Source organism: Pygocentrus nattereri, chromosome 23 (assembly GCF_015220715.1).
Source record: "Pygocentrus nattereri isolate fPygNat1 chromosome 23, fPygNat1.pri, whole genome shotgun sequence".
Classification (NCBI taxonomy): domain Eukaryota; kingdom Metazoa; phylum Chordata; class Actinopteri; order Characiformes; family Serrasalmidae; genus Pygocentrus; species Pygocentrus nattereri.
Window position 1 is genome coordinate 10,041,637 of NC_051233.1, and position 18,458 is coordinate 10,060,094.

At 36.9% G+C, this 18,458-nt stretch overlaps 1 protein-coding gene across 4 annotated transcripts in view; it reads right to left on the reverse strand.

Annotated features, from left to right (window-relative positions):
• The window catches only part of LOC108437644 (flotillin-2a), a 37,486-nt gene that overhangs the window by 3,814 nt on the left and 15,214 nt on the right, over nt 1-18,458 (reverse strand). The window contains exons 1-9 of one of the 4 annotated variants that reach the window (XM_017714870.2): nt 18,117-18,199; nt 14,963-15,053; nt 7,624-7,747; nt 5,680-5,798; nt 4,545-4,658; nt 3,770-3,889; nt 1,778-1,992; nt 1,490-1,673; nt 299-448 (exon numbers count right to left, since the gene is read on the reverse strand). In XM_017714870.2, coding sequence (XP_017570359.1) covers nt 299-448; nt 1,490-1,673; nt 1,778-1,992; nt 3,770-3,889; nt 4,545-4,658; nt 5,680-5,798; nt 7,624-7,747; nt 14,963-15,053; nt 18,117-18,190 — 1,191 coding nt within the window. In that variant the 5' untranslated portion in view covers nt 18,191-18,199. Of the gene's footprint in view, nt 1-298; nt 449-1,489; nt 1,674-1,777; nt 1,993-3,769; nt 3,890-4,544; nt 4,659-5,679; nt 5,799-7,623; nt 7,748-14,962; nt 15,054-16,058; nt 16,150-18,116; nt 18,200-18,458 lie in introns of those variants that run through there. The other 3 variants (XM_017714871.2, XM_017714868.2, XM_017714869.2) reach the window with 3 other exon arrangements.

Sequence of the window (18,458 nt, forward strand, 5' to 3'; positions counted from 1 at the left end):
CATGAAAAGCAGAATAGTTTTTTAATTTTTCCCCAGTAATATCCAAATTTACCTTCAACTCAAATGACATCAGAGCTTTAGCCTTACACAGCCATTTAATTCCAAATTAATATTTGTGTGACTAATAAGTAAACTGAAACTAAAGAGTCCAATTCATTCTAATTCCTGTCGAATGCCCACTGCTACTCTGTGAGAATTCACTGTATTCATGACGCTTAGAAACATTCACTGGAATCATGACTCAGAACGTAATACACTAATCCTATTGAGCCCCTTGATGCCCCAGTCAGTGCTTCACCTTTGTTAGGTCCACTCCTGTGAGGGCATTGACAGAGACGGGCAGCTCAGCCAACAGGCGATTCACTTCTCCGGTCACACGGCTGCCCTCACCACTAAGAATGACAATCTCATTGGTTCGGGCCAAAGGTGCTGACACTTTCCCAGCAATCTGTGCATAGAAAAACAGTTTAAGGGTCAGCAGAGGTTGAATGGAGATGCATCTGTTCGAGCCTCTTCTAAATTACAGGACATATCATCTTACCTTGTCTTGTGAAATTTCAATACATTAAACTAAAGCAAATAAATTTAGCAGAAAATTAGCAAAAAAATGTCATATTTAAGTGCATTCAACAACATTAACAAAATACATTATCTGATCAGGTTTGCCAGAACCGGTGCGTTTCGCAAAAGAACGATACAGACAATTCAGAAAATAATCTAATCCCCACTGTACCCTGGGAGGACCTTGTTAGAACACTTTCAATGAAAATCTGTCTACCTCTGCGAATAAGTTTTTTTGTACTGCAGCTATGAGGCTAATATACTTGCTTAAAAATGGTTCTTCATGGGTTCTTCAATGGTTCTGTAGTAGAGAAAATGGTTCTATATAAAACCATGAACATTCATTCAAAGAACTCTTTAAATGATTAAAGGATTTTTGTATCATGAAAGGGTTCTTCAGACTGATGAACGTGCTGTAGATGGTTCTGTACAGAACCTTTTTGAAAAAAGTTTTATATAGCACTAAAAATAGTTCTTCTATAGTTACGAAATCAGGCTTGTTACAACAGAAGAAACCATTTTTGGTACTATATATTCTATACAGAACCATGTTCTTTATTAAAGAACCCTTGAAGAACCACCCTTTTTAAGCGTGTAGCTAACAACTAATTAATGGGAACACCAAACAAATAGCACAATGCCAACTGCACTGCCTTAAATCATGTCCAGTTCTTGAGTAAACTCAAATAGACATACTTACATTGTCTAACATACTGCCATCTATAAAAATGAATGAACGTACATTGCATAGCTAAAAACACTGCAGTAGCAGACAACTCAAAACCAAGATTTTATACTTTTACCCATTTTCCAAATAGACTTTTTGGGGGGAAAAACATGTTGATGGCAATTAAACATTTCTGATGGGTATTATTCAGCCAGAAAGCCAGCCACCCATCTTTCCTTCCAATCAGCCGTATCTCCATACCTTGGGCAGCGCCTCCAAGACCAGAGCGGTTTTCGCCGCTTCTCCATACTGCTGGTAGGCCTCGGCCTTCATTCTCATCTTTTCTGCTTCAGCCTTGCCCACTGCTTCAATGGAGGCAGCTTCAGCCTCACCTATGCGCCTGATCTTCTCTGCTTCTGCCTGCGCTGTCAGCACTTTTTTCACCCTGATGGAAAAGAACAATGGAGAATTCTGGGCTTGTTCTTTTTCTACCATGTAATGCCTTCTACCTCCATCTTACACCTCAGTCATCTGACTCTTTCTACATACTTTTGTCCTTCTGCCAGTTGCTGCATCTTATACGCCTCTGCCTCGGCTGGTCGCTTCACAGTAGCAATCAGTTCTTTATCAGTGCGAACAATTTCCTTCTCTTCTATGGTGATCTGTTTCTTCCTCTGCACCACCTCAATCTCAATCTCCTCCAAACGGATCTTTTGCTGCTCCTTAGCTGCCTGCAGTTCATACGCCAGCTGAGCTTCAGCTTTCTGTGTGTGTGAGAGAGACAGAAAGAGAGACATGCCTGCACTTCAATATATTACATTGACCAAAATACCTTTTTCAAATTGGACTACATTTAAATTAGTTTGCACCTTAAAAGAAAGCTTTTACTTCACAATGTACACTGTGTGCCCCTAATTATTCACTTAAGGTGTTTCAGATACACCTATTACGAACAGGTGTGTAAAACCAACCACATAGCCATGCAATCTCCATATACAAACATTAACAGTAGAATGGGTCATACTGAAGAGCTAAGTGACTTGAAACATGGCACTGTCATGAGACGGCACCTTTGCCACAAGTCAGTTAGTTTCTGCTCTGTTAGATCTGCCCCTGTCAAATGTAAGCGCCATTATTGGGAAATGGAAGCATCTAAGGGCAACAACTCAGCTCAACGACAAAGTGGCAGATGGTCAGGTGTTTACTTTTGGCCATATAATGTACATTGCCAAAGTGCTGTTATTGATAATTTTGATCAAATCAAATATATTTTCTGAATATATCATGGTGTGATGATATATGAACTTTTAAGCTTGAATTAATAAAATGCTTCCTAAGTTCTCTAAGTACTCTATGTTAAAGCAATGTCTTATACATCTTACATAGCTTTTATATATATATATATATATATATATATATATATATATATATATATATATATATATATATATATATATATATATATATATACACATATACATACACACACACACACACACACACACACACATACTGAACTGTTTAGTTCTGTTTTGGCTCTTAAATTACACACAATATTGTAAACAAACTTTTTGAAATATTGAATAAAGCTATCAGCTCCTGCATATCATGAGGTAAGTACATAAAATATATATTTTAAAAACTAAAACAAACCACGCAGCAATAGGAAGACTGTGACTTTATGAACATTCCATCATGATCCCTCAAAAAAACTGAAAAGCAATATTACAGTATATCAATACCACAGTATAACACTTCAAACAATAAATTGCCCAGCAGATTGGGAATGTTTAAAAATGAAAATCTAATGTAAACTACAATGAGCAGTTAATGAAAATGTTTTAATATCTTATTATAGAATTATATAACTTCCACACAACAATTTATACAAACTCAAATATGGCATTATCAATGTATATTTCATTCAAACAGTGGATACTTTCTGACCACAGGACAACTATTTTCTATATATTTTTGGTTTTAGGCTATTCTGGATTAGATTTCAACTTTGTTTTAAGCCTAATCTTAGAATGATCATCTAAGTACCATGTAAAACTACCAAAAAAAATTAAGACATTCAGACACTTGACGAGCAAAAATTGGAAAAAACTATTTTAAGACTTTCAAAGAAGCTTCAAGAACCCTGTATTGCACTTTTTACTTGGTAATTAAGAAAAAATTATAAAATATTACACAAATTGACTATATGATTGGTAACTTAAATAACCTTGGCCTACAGGTTAATTAAGAAGGAAGGTTTGTCACAATGTTCCATGAAAATGCCTCACATTCATTTTTAAGAGGTATACCATATTCAAAAGTTGTACTGTAGCCAATAAAATGCCATTTGAAGAGTTAACATTCAGCATTATTTTTTTCCATGTTGCTCATCACTCAGCATAACAATACACCTAATAAAACAGAATGATAGCTATGTTTAAATGGAAATTCACTAGCTACATGGTCCAAATAACTAGTTTCACCTAAAATTAAACAAGTAAGTAAATGGCCAATTGTATTTATTCTCATGTTAGGTAATACCTTTGCATTGACTTCCTGGTTGAAAGACGCTTTCTGCATCTCAAGCTCACGCTTTGAGTCGGCCATTTTAGTGTCTGCTAAGAACTTTACGTCCATCATTTCCTTTTTGCATTCTGCCTCCTGCAGAGAGTGAGAGAGGGAACAAGAATGAGCAGACAAAATCAGTACACAACAAATCAACTTAATTCATTCATACAGACTACACTATAGTAAAATATAACTAAACAATACTTAAAAGGGAATTTCTGCATAATTAAATCATAATGATGAAACAGTCATTCAGAGCCATCTGATGTAAAACGATCCGTTTCAGAGAAATTTAGAGTCAGAATTATTCACACTGTTGGTGATAGGAACCAGATGTTTGACGGATTGAACGCCTCCAAAAACTAAATCACAAGACATCATTACATGAAATGGTTGTGCGTATGTTTCCAGAGCCCTGAGACATTACTCTATGATAAGCTTTTGGCCTGAAACATGTTTTTATGTACATGGAGAGCTGGTTTTGGATTGTAAAGAAAATGGCTATATTTGTGTGTTATAGACACTGCCCCGGTTCCCGAATCCTGATTGACCTGAATTTTGAATTATGCATTATTTCCCCCTTTAAATAGAAGGTGGTGGGTGAACATACTCAGAGCACATCAAATTTGTAGTAATAGTATTTTATCTTCCTTTCTGTTTTTCATGTACTGTGTGGCCAAATACTCAGCAGTTGATTAAACGCGGTCATCTACTGACATTCATCATTACAGCACAAACATAAACTCACCCTTATTCCTGCATCTCTCTCAGCCTCTGCCACTCCAATATCTGCATCTCTCTGCACAGCTGCTGTCTGGGTCTTACCCAGTGAGCTCAGGTAGTCCACTTTATCATAGACGTCCTATAGGGATAACACACACACATGCCATAAATCAACATTATATACATGGAATGTCCATGATTATAGTATTCAGAATGCAGCTTGTTCAAGGGTAGCAATTTACTATATTTCAATCCTGTTTTAAAAAAAATAGATAAATCTAGTTCCAAAATTTGGCTGAGTCCTTTTCGATGCCTCGAACACCACTGTTCTAAAGTTGAGAAAAATTTTCATTAATATAAAACCAATTTGTTAAAGATACATGCACAAATGATTATAGCTGTATAGCACTAAGAATGAAGGTACAATAAAATTATCATCCAGAATGCCTCGTATGTGAGAAGCAGTCATCATCTACTCTGTATTAAGGTAGAATTGAGTAAGCTATTTTTTATACATTTTAAATCATTTGTTAACATGACACTGTATTCAAACTTCTGCAAAGTAATGCAAAGCCTCTTGTAACGTATTGCTTTAGTAACTACACTATATCAAAAGTATGGGTGGAAATGTTTTAGGCACCATAAAATTCAACATATTGATTTTTGATTGTGTGTGCCAAAATATAATAATAAAAAATATTCTTTATGCACCTTAATTTTTAGTTTCTATAACCTACATTATGATTTTTGTCATATCTGTCCATCTCCACAAGTAATATTAGCTCAGTTGAATCTCAATGCAAGCCTACATATGCTGCACTTTTCATGCATATGCACCTATGCATCATCTCACTCCAGTGCACCAGTCTCTAAGATTCAAAAGCCTCTAAAGGCCTTAATTACTTGTATCTGGACTGTTCATTTAGAGTTGTAACTAAACTCTGCACGGTGCCAGATCTTCAAGACCAGGACTGGGCAACTCTGATCTAACTGGTTTAAACTAAAAACTTCAAACACTCATCAGCCTACAAAACTCTGACTTTGAAATTTCAATGCAGATCTTTTCAAGAGAAAATCACAATGCATTTAAGAATGGCTTATTTCTCCAAGCTCAATCCAAACATCAGTACAGGGTTATGCTCTGGCTGTGCAGTAGTCACCTTAATTGTGAAGCTGAGGATCTCGATGCCCATCCTGCCAACATCAGGAGCAGCCACCTCCCTCACCAGACTGGCAAACTGGTCTCTGTCCTGGTAAATCTGCTCCACTGTTAGAGTGCCTATAAATACAAGGCTGAGGTCAGTGATGGAGTCTGCACACCAAATTACACTGACGCACGATTGACCTCATTGACTTTTTATGACTGACACAGTGATCGAAATTGTGTGACAATAACTCAGAACTCTCACCAGACGTCCACATAGTGTAAGTATAAGCACATAAACTGCCTCAAACTCAGTTTTGTAACTGCTTTAGACAAGCAACTTTTTTTCTTCTTTTCTTTTTAACTGAACAGTTTTACAGAAAAAAAATGCTTGAGAAAGATCTGTTTATTGGAACAAAATTCTAATCACAGGTAGATATCAGGTATAATGCTTAGTTAATCATGACACGCACAATTAGTACCGCACAGCAGCAGCTCTGTAATTACACTGTAGAAAGCTGCAATGATTTTAAATACACTTCGCAATGCTACAGAATATGTGGGTGAGATCTGAATAGCTCTCTGTGGAGTTCATGCTTCACTCAAAGCACAGGTAGGTTTGTTTTTTTTCAACCAGATCAACTGATTAGCTTTTAACGTCAGCCATTACTGAGGTCCCATAGATTTATCTGCATCTGAGAAAACTGCTGATAAAATACCAGTTTATAAATCAAAAACCTGTAAAATAAGAAAAATAAAACCTAATTAACAGAAAACAAAGTTGCGAAGAAGCAGTGCCCAGTTTACAAATGATAATCTTGTCAGTCAGAACCGTACTAAAGATTAAAACTATAGGAGTGTAAAATTAAAATATAAAATTGTATCAACAATTAACGATTACCTAACACCTGGGGCATTTAACGCTATTTAAAACATAAGCAAAGCAAAGCAGACGAATTCAACAAAGCGAGAAATTGTACACTTTCAGGAAAAGTCCGTTTCTGTGTGTTGATTTTGACAACATCCACACACTGCTTTCCACAGAAGGCAGACAAAACTGAATCGTTCTTTGTTGATATTGCAGTTTATAGAACATAGTCACAAGAGAGTTAAGAAAAAGGAGAAAAAAAAAATCACTTTTTGTAGATATGAGTGAAAAATCACATATAAGATGAATGTATAAGAACAGCTCTAATTAATAGTACAGAAGACATGCACACAGGCCTACTCTCACCAGCAGCATTGTTCCCAAAATAATTTCAGTGATTTTTACATGAAATTCAGGTGTACTCTGAGACTAAAATACAGAATTCACTGCTGTAGAATTATGCAGTTCATTGAGTTCAACTGCTGTGTCACTTTAAAATCTTTGTCTATCATTTGTTTTCTTTCGGCTCTAATAAGGCATGTTGCGCTTGCGTCCCAATGACCGTTGACTGCAATGCAATTTATGAACGGTTGTTTAGTTTTAACGACAGTCCACAGTTCTATCAATTTCAGACACAAAGTAAAGGAAAGCTGGTTGTCTTGGGTGCTAACAATGATAATTCACAAATGTTCATGCTTTTTTATGCCCACTGTTGGAAAGTTACTGAAAAAGAAACCTGAACATGCTTTTTTAAGCAAAAATTTGTCAGGACGGTCTAAGCTCTGTTAGGGACATTAAACCTTTCACCCACCTGCCCAATTAGAGAAGTTTAAAAAAAACCTAATCACCCAATACCACTGGTTGGCATTATTTTTAGCTCCTTAAAGTTAGTTATGTGTAACAAACACTTTGTATCCATCAGGCTATAGTGTGGACATACGTTAGATGCGTGTCTAGTGGTGTAGACTGAAGCATTGATAAAAATGGATGCATATCTGTAGTGAAGTGACTAAAACAGTTTAGAATTAGAGTTTGGAGTGAACTGGCCCAAAAGATTGCCTGTTTAAATGGAGATGAACAAGTCTTACTCACCCAGAATGGAACGGAGATGACCCTCCAGTGTCTGCAGGACCACCCCTTTAATCTCTATCACAGACTTACCCAGGAATTGCTCACAGGCAAGAGACAGTAACTCCTTATCTGTCATTACCTTTACCTGAGGGCAGCATAACAACACACAAACAAGTGAGGCAGCAGCAGAGACTTATGCTTACAAAAATACAGACATGAATGTGTTTCCATTTACAAAACCACAACAACCACAGTATGAACTTATTACTGAATAGGACTGCAGTAGCTAACTACTTAACTAAGAAACAAGACACTGACAACATTACAACAGTTACATAGATAAGCAACACAATAACAGTCTAAAAGGCTTCAAAACTGACTCGTGTGAAAAACGTTTATAACAGTGATGTCTGTATAAAAGAGTCTGCTAAGCTTTTTCCTGTTCATTCCTCCTCTTCTAGTCAGTCTTCTGGAGGCTATTTCACAAATCAGCCTAACGTTCTCATCAGGGCTTATGTTTGTGTTTACATTTAAAAGCAGCTACTTTGCATGAGCAGAAACTGGTTCTGTAGAAAAAAGTAGTGGGGCAGCGGTGGGGTTTCTCTACACAGAGCTTTCCCTCATGCACTGCTATACCCCTCACACTGACACAGAAGTAACATATACAGCCTCTGATTTGTTATGAGCAGGCTTCACAATGTCACATTAGGTGTGAAGAAAGTAAAGAAGGATAAACAACTCCAGCCATCTGCATTAAAATAGGACATTTTGGGGTCTTTTTAGTATCTTTTCTGCTTTTTTGGGCTCACTGTTAGGGCCTCTGTGTGGTCTCATCCAATCAAATGTGGCTCTTTGGAAGGGAGGGCTTATTATGGCAGAAAAGTGTGTCCTTAATTTACAACGGCTGCAGTGTGAAGACCATCTACAGACATTGTCGGTATCTAAAGTTTGCCTAATGTAGCTAAAGGAAGCACATGGATTGCAATTGGCATGCCTACTGCATAACTAAATCATCACACAATTGTATCAAAGCGCAAGTAATCTGAAAGACTGTATACAAAATGAACAGAAGTAGACAATTTAGGGCTTCAAGATGGCTGCTGCTCCTGTCCTTAGCAATGTAACACACTTCTGTCCATTTTGAAATACCAAAGAAAATCAGAGACCCCCTTTCTTTTGTTTAATTTTAAGTCAAAATAGCCATTAATTTCCCTTTTCACAAGATTTTTTGGAACAGACTAGATAAAATCCACTTGCATAACTCAGTGAAGAGTCAAAACAAAATCAATGAAATAATAGGAGATTCCAAAATTGAAGCTTAAAAAAATTATTTTAAAAATAGAGAAAATGGGACTCCTAACAACCGTGCAAAATACAAGACACCGAAAAAATTGTCAGCATCAGGTAAACAGCATTTTAAGCTTTCGTTTTAGAGAAAAGGAAAAAAGCTCCACTCTTGCTTCAGATCAGAAAAAATCCATAGGTGTTTGTCTATCCTTCAATTCAACACTATGGGCCTGAAAGGATGTTCAGCAGTCAAGAAGCTGTTGCTGAGAAAAGGAAATAGACAAAATAGCAAAACATCAAAGCAAACAAAGAAGCTGTTGGTGTTCTCAGAACAGTGGACTGACGACCCTAGAGCCCAGACTCCAACTGAATGTGTTTGGGGTTACCTTGATGATGAGGAGCAGAAAATGCAGCCTACTTCTAGCACTGAATTTTGGAGGTGTGGGAAAATAACCCTCCAGATTTATTTGAAAAACTCGCTCATCATTGAAGCCGCTTATCCTCCCAGCAATTGATGGGCAAAAATCAGGAAACAACCCTGGGTAGGTCACCAATCCATCACAGGGCACATTTACACACACCCCTAAGGGCAATCTAGTATCTCCAATTAGCTTGACTCTGCTCATTTTTCTTAAAGTTGAAAAATAAATCATTTATAGCTAATGGCTGTTTGACGAAATTAAATAAATAAAGGGTGGTCTCTGACTTTTACACAGTAAGAACAAGTCAAACTTGTTTTTTCACTAAAATAATGTAACATTTATAAAGCAGTCTGCTTTGGATAAAACCTTTAGACTGTAAACCTAGTACTTGCATAAATCTGAAGGCCTAATACAGCACCCATACAGCACTGCCTTTTACAGATAAGGCAATCATGTAAAACAAATACAATAATCAGATTAATCAGACAGAGTAGATGTTTCATCTTGCTCTCCACTGCTGTGAAATGGAAAGAGAGTGAGCTGGTCCTTCAGAAGAAGAGAGAGACACATACCAGATGAATGTGGTGCAGCTTTACTTGTGGTCTTTTTACACTAATATGGCACAGAATGCTGGGTAGTGCATTCTCTCCTGTGGCCATGCACTCGTACCAGGGTAAAAGGAGGAAAGAGTGTGCAGTTGTAACTGCACAGCACAGCATTTACAAACTGACTGTGCACATGTTGGTGAGGAGAAACAACACAAAGTACGGGTGGGTGATATGGCCACAATATCACAATACGTGAAGACATTTTCATGATACACAACGTTTTCACAATATTTGGTTTTTCTGAGGTTTGTGAACTTGGAACAAACGAAATGCTCCAATAAAACAGTAGAGCCAACTTGGAGGACAAATGTTTTTGTTAAAGTCAAAATAAAAATATTAAATTTAATTTGTGAAATAAGACATCGTTATAATGGTCCATCTAAACAGCTACTTTTTACTACACAGTTTATATACATTGCTACTTGGCCATCTGTGATGGGTCTAAATTGTTCTTTTTATTGAAACAAGAGGCTGTTCCGTGTTATAGATATACATTGTGACAATGTATCACAACAATACCATAACATCATATTACCCACCCTAACACAAAATTAAGGACAAAGAGTGAACCCCAAATGACTCCCTGAATGACATGCGCAAACATTCAGGATGTTGAAATAGAATTTTTCTTTTCCCCCAAACCACGTGCTTCAATGCGAATATAGTCAATTGCTAAAGCGGCAGCAATTGGGTACAAATCACAATTGAAAAAGGTGTGTGTCACTTTCTTCCTGGTGGGGGGGTAACTTTCAAAATGTAATCTCAGAGCTTCATTTTAGGCAACTATTGTTATTTTATTATAAATATATACAATAAATACTTATTATGCAAAAACATTTTTTGCAAAACGTAGAGGCCACCCTTCATTTATTAAATTTGTCAACAGAAAACATATTTAACAGAATACTAGAGTCTCAGCAACTAAATATTTCAGTATTTAGTGTGTCCACTCTGCCTTTATTACACCTTTCAGTCTTTTCAGGAGACTCACTTTGTTTTTCAAAGAAACCTGCAGATATTTTTCCACACCTTCAAAGTTCAGTCTTAAAAGTTGTCCCATTTTCTGCTTCTCACAATCCAAGTAATCCCAAACACATTCAGTGATGTCTGAAATCTGGGGTGGACCGTTGTTTGGAGAACACCTGCAGATTCTTTGTTTCATTAGCAAATGTTCATCTTTTTTTGTCTGTTTTTTGTCCTGGTGGTCTAGCATGTCTTGCATAGATGTTAGGAGTCCCATTTTCAGTATATATATTTTTTTACTTTTTCATTTATTTTCCATATTTTCTTTTGTCGTCCAAGTGAATCTTACATTTAATTGTCTCCGAAATATCCCCTGAAAATTGAATAAAACATATTTATTACATTTATGAGGGATCACCTTTGATTTTTGCACTGTTTTACTCTATTTGTAATATAATATATATTATATACACATATATACACACACACACACACCATCACTGTCATATCAAACTCTTGACATGTGAACATTTTATGTCAGTATTTTAACATGTAATGATAAATGAACAAACACGAAATAGAATAATTCTTATATATATATATATAGTAGTGAAGTCAATTTGGACAATTTATATTTGTCAATTTGTCTTAAATTTTTCACACAATGTAAAGGGCTGCTGTTGGCAAAGCATGTAAAAACTAAATTTATATGAACAGTAAAAACATATGCCTGTTGTTTGGGGAATACATTGCTCTTGATAAAATGTCCAGTGGGGAGTCATTTTGGTTTCAACTCATCACTCATGTCCATCCAACCAGCTCAACCAGTCAGCCAGGACACTACCAAACACTGACTACAGGGGGAGCAATGGCTAAGCACTTAATCATATAACAGATGCATGCATCTACGACAACACAACTCCCCCGCCCCATCACACACAAACACCATTCCCACGACATGCTCAGACAAAAGGAAAGGGCAAAATGAACCATGAAAAGGAAGGGGAGGGAACTGGCAAACACAAATATAAGGCTAAAGGGAATGCTATAAACAAACAGAATAGTGTGTCCTATGACTGCTGCTGTTTTGCCTTTCTGTTTTCACTCAATAAAACTGATATTGATCACAATTTTGAAACTGGATTTAAGCACTAAAATCTTAATTCACATGACTGGAAATATTAGAGACCTGCTGTTGATGCTAGAGGTTTTTTTTATGAAAAGACAAAATTAGCAAGAGGTAGGGGCAATGAAGTCCTTAAGCTTATTGACCATCTGGCCCTAGGGCAGGACTTTTTCTATTATGAAATGTCTCCTCTTGTTAACAGTGTGTGTAAAATGGCCAGACAAATATCATGCTTCCTCAGCTGGCTAATGTGCATGACTCAACCAGCATCACAGGGTTATGGCGTGAGCTCCACTGTCCGGAAAAAAGCTCCACCTAATGCTGCCATTAGGGCACTTTCAGGAAGCCTCTCGCACAGATCCTTGGTCTCCATGGAAACTCTCAAGGCTTTGCTTAGCCTGGTCCAAACAAATGTGCTTGTTCGGGCCAGAGGCCTTACTATAGCAGAAAAGCATTTCATCAAGTTACAATGATGTTACTGTCAGGATAGTCAGCAGACGGCAGAATCACCGCAGAACATGAGCAAGAGAGAGCTTGATAAATGTGAAGAGCATAAATTTGAGGGACATGCTATAAAGTTGGGTTCAATGGACTGAGCAGCAACAGGCTTAGTTTTAAAGTTTGGTCAAAATAAATCTGGACATCTGGTGCTTCTTTATTTTTGCACTTACTCTACAAGGCTACTGTAGCTAACAAGTAATGTTACTGTAGTAACAAGTAAAGATTATAGCCACTAGTTTGCCAAGCTCCTGCTGACTTACTTATGTGGTTCCCAGCACTGCACAACATGCTGTTTTCCATAAAAATAAACAAAATGTAGGATAAGGAGAAACTTAAGTAAATTTAATCTATGGACAAACCATTGCTTTATGTTAGTCCTGAGCTAAACCCAATGTAATTTCAATACTTTGCACTTAAGCACTGCTTTAAAGTAAGCCAAAGTTGCTAATGCAAGACTCCAGTGGCATAGTCCTCAGGTTTCCATGGGGAGGCTCTGTTTTTAGAGAGCAATTAACTGGAGGCCAGCAGCCTGTCTCACAAAGCACGTTCAACCTTCTCCTGAATTTGACACCCCCCCCAACCCCCGCAATAATTATTTCATTTTATTTGGCTGATTAAAATCGTAAATTCTTCATTAGGTCTTAATTCTGTTACTATTATTAATTGTAATCATTATTGTTATAAAATGTTGTCTGCCTTATTTATGCTTTTATGTTGAAATCTATTAATGTGTAGTCACTACTACATCTTGGTTTTGTTTTATTCTTTCCCTTCCTAATTAAATTTTAATTGTTTTATAATTTTTCCCCTTTTTATCTTGGCACGGTAAATGCTTGGCTGCACTGAAAATTAGGGCCACCCTTAATGTATTTCCAAGTGAAAACAAAGGCTGAGTAAGAATTTACCTTACTAAAGCTAGCAGTATACTTTAAGCAACTAAAGAACTACAAGAAACTGAACTGCTGAACACACTGTTGTAAGAATATTCAATAGGAATCTGGTAAGACTTGTATGCCTTAAAACAGCATTGGACACTATTAAAACATGAGGTATAAACCACATGAAATGTTTTGTTTATTTAAAAAACATGACAAAGTAAAATTCATAAATGGAGCTCTAGAAGAAGCAAGAATCAGTAATCTGAAAAACATGGTATGTTCTGAGGCTACAATTCCTTTGTTTACATTATTTCTAAACGGTGGTGTTAAAAAAAAAAAAAGTCCTGAAACAGCTCATGAACAAGTAAACTCTTAAGCTCTTGGGGAATCTGAAAGGAACTGTCTTCCAAAATAAATATTTGTAAGTTGGATGAAAAAAAAAAAAACTACCCTACAGGGTGTAATTTTCGAGAAGTATCAGTAATTCTACAGTTGGCCGTAAAACCCTAGCTTGTTCTTTCTGACAGTCAAGTCAGCTGCATATTTGTTCAGGTCTTTGAAGAAGGTTTAGTTCCACATGAGACAGAAAAACTTGAATTGCTTGAATTGAACAAGCAAATCCGTTCTGTTCTACAAGTCTTGGCACATAAATGATATAAAAATAAATCACAACTTAATAAAACATAACAGTAAATAAACCTAAATTAGTTATTATATAGACCATCCCTGAGGTAAGTCCGTCAAGTACCCTGCCCAGATTCTGGATTGGAAAACTTCTTGGAATAACCAATGAAGCAGGTAGATTGTTGGATAAAATCCAATGCATAAGCTGTTTGGCAGACCTGCTGGCCTGGTAAAAATTTTGAAAAGTCTCCATTTGCATTACGAAAAGATTTTTTTTTTTTTAAAAAGCAACTGAACTCTTGCTACCTGCGGCTCCTCTATTGTATGAACAAAAATTGACAGGTTTCCCCACACAGGCCTAAAGCCATTAAATCCAATAAGCAGTTGTTTCTGTCCTTATCTACTGCCTTCTATGTGTAACTTCTAAGTGTTTTTTTTTTAATCTTTTAAAAGTACAGGTAAAAGTGTTGAGAGGAGTGTCTTCAGTATTCAGCTGTATGACACCAAAGTGGCAGACAGAGATTAGGTTGAAAAATCTCTCCAATCAATATCTTATTGCAGTCTTTCGTATTTATTCATAGTTTGAATTTTTAAGAAGTCTACTGAGTCTGCAAGATTTTAAAGTTATAAATCATTACCCAAACCATTTTTTAGTTTGTAATCAACAATGTCCGCTGGCTTGGCGGAGTTAGCCTAGCACCTGAAATAACAAACTGACTCACTGAGTGTCTGACCAATCAGAAAGTGAGAGTGAGTGACCTTCACTCGAATGACAGAAGTTTGGCACTGTGTGAACTCTTGGCACGAACTAGGAAACAGTGGAGGAGGGGAAGAGACTGGGTCAAAACCATGAAAAAAAGAACAGTTATAAAGTTAAAAGGGAAGGGTGCAGGTTCTGAGGCATCCTGGGACAAGCTGGAGATGGAGCTGGAAGAGGTGTGATGAATTTACCTGTGCCACCCCTGTGACTGTAAGAGCCACACCCTCGGCTGTCTCAACATCCTCACACTTGGGCTGCAGGGTCATAATCTCTAGGGTTATCCTGTTGGGAGACGCAAAGAAAAGGAAGAACAAAACAAAAAAAAGAGTTTGGCTATGGTCTAAGGGAAGGAATGGAGGGGACAGAAGGAAGGAAAGAAAAGAAAGCAGATAAAACACAAAAATAACACAAATATGGAAAACAACACAAATCTGGCGGCACAGATTTTACAAAAAACAACACAAAAGCAGTCATTCACTCCAAACAGTTGATCCACTGTGCACTGACTACAGACTTTGATTTTTCATTTTACCATTCATCAATGAATATTTCAGTCACCGACATAAGGCAGCACTAATTTTTAATTAAACATGTATGAGCCAAAAAAAAAAAAAAAACTAATTGGTTTAGCTGAAACGAGATGTCTCTTTTACTCCAGTGAATGTGATCAATATCAGTTAGAAATTTATTTTTTAAATGACACCATAATCCAATGGGTTTAAGACACTAATAAATTTTACATACACTAATTTGAGATATAATTACCAGCCACCATTTAAGGTCCCAGGTATCAGTTAATATTAAACCAGCTGCTGATGTATTGTGCAGCCCTTTATATCAAACCTTTGCAACTTTAAAATCTAATAGCCAACTGTTTTAACCAATAGACTAGTCCATTTCACCCTGAAATGGGGTGGGATCAAATAGAGTGGGATCAAGCAAAACTGACCACCAAAGCCATTTAGCCAGTGCACGGGGAAGCTCAGCATGGATGATGCGCCAAGAGCCAAAAGCAAGTTAGTGACAGCTGACTCTCTCTCCACTTCACTGCAGAAGAAGACAAATATATAAAACAGCACTTGCATGTGAGCATGTGTGTGTGTGTGTAAATGCACAGACCAGGGACACACAGATCAGCACACACTCGAAGTCAGCAACCAGATCTCCTAATACAACCTCGGATGCTGTGACTTATTTTGCCTCCAGCTACCCTATCTCTACCATCAGTGCGGAGTCAGTTTGTCTGTTTGGTTTTTTTTTTTGGCTTGCTTGGACTGGTTGCATTACCTGAGCCACCCCCGTCACGTCCAGGGGGACGCCCTCCGAGGTCTCGATATTTTCACAGCGACACAGGATGGTCATTACTTCCAGAGAAAGTCTACGCAGGCAGGCGGATAGGAAAGGAAGGAAAGGGGTAACAGGAGGGGCAGGACAGCACAATATTATCAAAGAAATTAAGTAATCATTTTAGTGTGGGGGAGCATAGGGGGTTAGGGGAGTAAGATTGCAACTGCAGTCCTATATTCACCATCATCGTGTATCTCCTGAAGCAAAAGATCAAATTTTAATCTGCGCTGAAAAACGTTCCATGAAATCTAAAGGTCCTGCATTACGAATTTACGCATTTCACCATTCGAGGCTCTTGATTTAACATGCATGGGTATCACACACTACATTCAACTGACTGGAAGTAAATAAAAACACTAATCTTAATACTGCTTATACTGTACAAAAAAAAAAAACATGGAACAAGCAACTTTACCTCAAAATCTAAATATAACAATGCATCCCTAATGAAAACCTAATCCAACTTTAATGAGTAACATTAGCAAAACTACTTGCAATCAACCAAGCTTAGATTGAGAGTAAGGCTCAATCAATATGGACATTTTTGTCAAAAGTTACTTGACTGCTAACAGCTTCCTTTTTGGAGGACGTTCAGACTCAGGATGTGCGATATTGACAAAAAATTCTCTCTCAATACTTTCTTGAATTTTGTTAATAATGATAAGTAACCAATGTTTTGCATTCTTCAAAAACTGTGTTTTTAAAAGTCTTATATTGTACTGGTTGCTTTCAGTAATAGGATATTAACTGTTGATTACTAATGACATTAATGGAAACAACATATTTAAGTTAAAAAAAAAAAGTCTTATTTCTTTACTTAAAACCAAAGTAAAAGTTATACAAAAACACTGAAATCACCATTGAGTATTACTGAGATAAAACAGTGCAAGTACTTTCCCTTAATGTAAACAAGGCATGTAAATAAGGGAAATAAAATACTCATAATATCTGAACATTAGAAACTGGAAAAACATTTAACTGCTATGCTGCAAGCTTAATAGCAGTATAAGCAAGAAAAAAAACATTTTATATAATTGCTTATTATCGCTGTTTCTTGCACTTTTAAACGTCCTAGCAAATACAATATCTATTTCATTTAACTTGCATTTCACAGAAGCAAAAAAAAAAAAAATCAAAATCACACCGTGTGAGTCCACACAATCAATGTGTCATGTATAGATATATAGACATAGAACAGGCGACTGCGCGAGCGCATTGACAATGCCTGCAGTCTGCTAGCACGGGCATGGTCACCAGACCACAAATTAAGATAGCATAACTGCCTAAAAACATGACTGAAATTAAAATAAGTGAACAAACTGCGTCAGAAGACAAAGTTAAGACGTCACCAGCCTTGCAATCTAGATGTAACTGCTACACATGGATCACTCACATAGAAGTGGTTTGGCTTTGAAAAGATGGATAATGCTCAAAAGACTGCAATCCACAAACTATGTCAGAAATTGGTTACCGTTACAGACAACGTATTTTACCTTCTGTGAAAAGCTTCAGGAGTCTGGAGTCCACAACAGAATCCAACCAAGGTACCAGCTCAAAAATACGCACCGCAAACTTTAAAGGAATCATATTGCAAAAAAAAGTGTCTTACTAGGCTACAATGACGGAGCAAATGCGTAGATCCTCCAAGGTGTGTTTTTGGTATCAGATAATACCCAATAACGTCAGTTTGCACATTTTTTGTGAGATAATATTGCAGATAATGTGAGATAATATTGCAGATAATATACGTATATCACAGACCGCCAGTTCATTCTCATGAACATGGCTTTATTACAACTGTGCTTATCGTTCAAATCGTGATCAGTAACTTCATTCATTGAGAATGTGCACTTTAATCAATTAGTATTTTTAACGATGTAATTAAATTTAATCAAGTGATCCTGACAGCCCTAATACTGAACATAATCAGTGTAAAATCTCTCTTTAACCACACTAGTTAAAACAGCAGATGTCTCCATAATACACAGTCATACACACCTCCACACCATGACCAGCATCACAGCAATACACGTACAGATCCACAACTGGCATGAAATTAAACGCACAGACATCACAACAGCTCCCTGTTACTCTGCAGCTCCCATATTAAAAAACAATCTACAAAAGTAGTTAAAGTACTGAGCTGCACTTGTGATCTGTCAATCGCTGGCACAGATGGGCATCTCATGATCATGTGGCAGAACTGAGTGTTTTCCAATTATCCTCCAAGCACAGGCGCCGAGAAGTCCGATAAGACGTGGCAGCTGGCTACACTCATATGTCAGCACAATACACAACACAATTCTTAACATTCTTATGACTAAACACCCTCAACTAAAT